We start from the raw sequence: 2,091 nt of genomic DNA, 5'->3' as shown, positions 1-2,091 counted from the left end.
ACTTGTCTTTTTTCCCTTCGCCCTCTCTCTTGTCAGAGGTCTTCTTGCCAATAGGTTCATTTTTGGCCTTCTCCACCGAGATCATCTTGCCATGGAGCTCCGTTTTATGGAGGTGGCTGATGCACTTCATGGCCTCCTCTGCAGTGGACATGGTAACAAAGCCATAACAGCGAGCTCCAGGACTCCGAGCATTTGTCACAACCTTGGCTCCCACCACCTTTCCATATTTGCTGAAAAGATTCTTCAAATCTGTAGCTCTGGTGGTAGAAGACAGTCCACTGACCCAGAAATTTCTACCACAACTGCTGCGGCCCTTTTCATCTTTGGAAAGTCGTTTTGTATCAGAGTCCTCTTCCCTAGAACTCATTTTCTGATCAGTGCCCTCACTGGCTGAGGACTCTTTAGGAGCTGGAGGAACTTCATTACAAGCTTCAAAATCAAACTTCTTCACGTCTTCTTTGCTATCTCTGGACTCAGGGCTTGAGGCTTCCTGTGGCGCCTCTGTGGTCACCTCCTCCCTGGAGGCGAACGCGTCTTCTGGGCCTTTACTACTCTGCTCAACTGGCTTCTCTAGCCCCGCGGGCTCAGAGTCCGCGCTCTCGCCATCGCCTGTCGGCTCCTCGACAGGCTCCTCGGGTTCCCTTTTCACTACTGCTAATAGGGTGTCTGCCTTGCTCCACTGAGCGTGTGTTGACTCACTGGCCAAATCTAAATCGCCCTCCTCCTGCTCCTCGACCGCTTGGGCGCTGTCAAAAAGGTCCTCTTCCTCAGCAAGCTTGCTGTCTGGCCCCACGCTACTTGTATCCTGTGCCAATGGCTGCTCCAGCTCAGAACCTTCTTCTTTTACTGGCTCAGATTTACAAGTTTTCCCCAAAATGTCGAGTATTTTCTCATTTTCTGGCTCCAGGGACGGCTCCTCAATTTCCTCTAATATAGTGAAATCAGATGATGAAATATCTGAATTATTTATAGTGTCTTTGTCCTCCATCTCAGCATGCTCGTGGAACGTCTCTGGAAGCTCCTTCATCTCCCCCTCCACCAGCTCTCTGTCAGATAAGGACTCCTGCAGATTGTCAGTGTCCTGGTCCTCCACACAATCTGCAACGCTCCCATTATCTATCTCTGCTTCATCTGAAACACTGATATCCGTCATGTCCATGCCCTGCAAGTTCTCCAAACTTGTTTCAACGTCATCCTGTCCATCTCCAGAATTTCCCTCCAACCCATTATCTTCTGCACCCTCCTCTTCTGGTTTACGCCCTTTGCTGGATCTCTTTGCTGTTTTCCTGTTTCCTTCAGAGGTAATTTCAATTTCATCAGGATTACCCCCCTCGCCTTCAATTACCTTCTTCAGGCGCTCCACCAAAACGCTCTTGTTGCCGCTAGAATCGAGATTACGTTTCTTCAGCTCCTCACTCAGGTCGATCACCCGCAGATCGCTCAGGCCGCGTGTCCCAGTCTCCGACGAGGCGGAACTCAGAGCCGCTGCGCCCGACGCACCCGAATCGCCTAGGCCTGAGAGAGTCTCCGCCATTCCAGGGACTCAGGCTCCACCGCCCACTTCACACAGAACCCGGCCGGTCGCACCTCGGCTCTTAGCACAAAATGGCGCCGCTAGAGAATGAACTGCTCCAGCAGCCAAGCGTGCCTCCCTTCTAAACAGGCGCAGGCGGGGCGGGGCGGAGGCGGTAGGTCGCCTCTGCGCATGCGCGGTGGGCGGGGCCGTGTGCGCAAGCGCTTACTGCGTGGGCGCCTCCCACCGTGCACTTCTGGGAGACATGCGTGCTGCGGTTACGGCGCATGCACGCTGCCGCCGCGGAGCATGCGGTGGGCGGACATGCGAACGCAGGCAGGATGACATTTTCTACGACTTCATCTTATTTTAATCTATAATCAAAAACCGTGACACCAGCCATCTAGAGGGTTAGGTTAGGTTAGGTTAGGTTAGGTTAGGTTAGGTTAGGTTAGGTTAGTGGACTTAAAGAAGAAATCAGAGAGAATGAGAGAAAGCTTAATGCAGCTTTATTAAAGGGGGGTGGGGGTGGAAGGGGAGCTCCCGGGTGAGTTCCTCATCCTGGAGAGGCAGAATGG

General features: G+C 52.7%; 1 protein-coding gene across 1 annotated transcript in view; it reads right to left on the bottom strand.

Moving 5' to 3' along the window:
* LOC102856816 (scaffold attachment factor B1-like) overlaps positions 1-1,576 on the bottom strand; it is a 24,733-nt gene extending 23,157 nt beyond the window's left edge. Inside the window, exon 1 of the mRNA XM_006898841.1 lies at positions 3-1,576. Within this exon, the coding sequence (XP_006898903.1) occupies positions 3-1,534 (1,532 nt within the window). The 5' untranslated portion in view covers positions 1,535-1,576. The remainder of the gene's footprint in view (positions 1-2) is intronic.
* Positions 1,577-2,091: the final 515 nt, after the last annotated feature.

This window comes from Elephantulus edwardii, unplaced genomic scaffold (assembly GCF_000299155.1).
Source record: "Elephantulus edwardii isolate Elephantulus edwardi_28Jun2011 unplaced genomic scaffold, EleEdw1.0 scaffold00237, whole genome shotgun sequence".
In the NCBI taxonomy this organism is placed as follows: Eukaryota; Metazoa; Chordata; class Mammalia; order Macroscelidea; family Macroscelididae; genus Elephantulus; species Elephantulus edwardii.
Note: the sequence above shows the minus strand (reverse complement) of the source record. Positions and strands in the feature narration are given on the sequence as shown.